Genomic DNA, 1680 nt, shown 5'->3' with positions numbered 1-1680 from the left:
GTTTGTGTGTGTGTGTGTGTGTGTGCATGTTCGATGAGGTACAGAACCTGAGCCTGACACTTTGGTGGGCAGAGGGGAATCTGGGATAAAGCTGCCGACCGCTTTACCCCCTCAGCCACAGAGTATATGTTGTGCAATCAGAGTGTGACGCATTACTGATGAACACAATAATTATTTTGATGAAATTATGTTTTATCAGTGTTATGATGTTACATCACATCTACACAGTAATATGTCGGATATGAGGGAAACAAAAGACAGTTATATAGACAGACAATATTATTCAACCTGACGTTACACAACAGTGGTAAAATGAAAAAATCATACATATGTAAATTCATCAGTTAACTCAACACAGCAAAATTAATATGTTTGCATTATTTCATGCTAAAGTTGTGATTAATTATTATCATGAGATTATACATTATATTAAGCTTTAAACCATTCATCCTGATTATTGCTGTGTTTTGTTGACCCTCCAAGATTAGTTTTTTTGTAGGGTGCTGATTTGATGTTTTCTGATCAGTGCCAGGGCTCTGACTTTTATCTCTTTAGTTTTCAATGAATATACAATAGGATTCACGCAGGGGGGGATGCAGGAGGCCAGGGACAGACTGAGCACACGCTGGTCCGGCTCAACGACTTTCAGAAAAAAACCAATCAGGAAAATGACCAGTAGAGGAATGTAAAATATAGTAACAAGGATTAAATGTTCAACACACGTGGCCAAAGCTTTGAATCGATTTCCTAAAGATTTCATCCTGAACACTGTCACAAGGATGCTGACGTAAGACAGAAAAATAAAGATCAAGGGAAGTCCGAGGCCCATAAAAGTCATGCCAGAAGCTGCAGACCAGTGCATGGTGTAGTCATTACAGGCAAGTCTGAACACAGGTGCATAGTCACAGAAGTAGCTGAACACACGGACAGATCTGCAGAAAGACAGTCTGGTCATTATAATGATTGTAAATGCTTCCGCGGCCAGACAAACACACCACTTCAGGCCGACAATACAAGTCATGCTTCGTAGTGTGTTGATCGAGTTCTGACGCAGAGGGAAACATATTGCAATCAACCGGTCATAAGCAAGTATAGCAAGAGCGTACGACTCCAATGAGACACAGGTGTAATACACAAACATTTGAACAAAACATAGGTTGAATGGAATGAAGTTATCCTTCATGAGAAATATCTTTATCATGCTGGGAATCGTGCACGTGTTCAGGACCAAATCGATCACTGCCAGGTTGACCACAGCCAGAAACTTTGGAGTGTGTAAGCAACGATTAGAGACAACTACATAGATCAACAAACTGTTGAAGACAACCGTGACCACGTAGACAAAAGCCAGAAAGATGAAGTAGACGTTGACGGAGGGAATCTCCAAAAATCCAATGATGTAGAAGCCTGGAGGATGAACGATGACAGAGTCGTTTAAAACAGTCCTGGGAAAAGACATATTTGAGCTCCAGAGGCTGAGTGCTGGAGGTCGGCCTCCGTGTGAAGGCTCTTCAGTCTAAAGAACAAGGACATTAACATCTTATTCTACATTAGACATCAATACACCCATGGACGCATTTGAAAATATTAATAACAAACAGACAAAAGCAGAAAAATACAAATCTGACTACTCCATACCTGATGCTGTAAATTAAAGGATTGTGCAGCAGCAGCTCTGTC

The 1680-nt window shown here is 40.7% G+C and overlaps 1 protein-coding gene across 1 annotated transcript; it reads right to left on the bottom strand.

Moving 5' to 3' along the window:
• Positions 1-484: 484 nt before the first annotated feature.
• On the bottom strand, positions 485-1462 carry LOC133970027 (olfactory receptor 2AT4-like). The gene has a single exon (XM_062406818.1). It carries the CDS (start codon positions 1457-1459, stop codon positions 485-487), a length of 975 nt encoding a protein of 324 aa, XP_062262802.1. The 5' UTR covers positions 1460-1462.
• Between the last annotated feature and the right edge of the window lie 218 nt (positions 1463-1680).

The sequence above is a fragment of the Platichthys flesus genome, chromosome 15 (genome assembly GCF_949316205.1).
Source record: "Platichthys flesus chromosome 15, fPlaFle2.1, whole genome shotgun sequence".
In the NCBI taxonomy this organism is placed as follows: domain Eukaryota; kingdom Metazoa; phylum Chordata; class Actinopteri; order Pleuronectiformes; family Pleuronectidae; genus Platichthys; species Platichthys flesus.
Note: the sequence above shows the minus strand (reverse complement) of the source record. Positions and strands in the feature narration are given on the sequence as shown.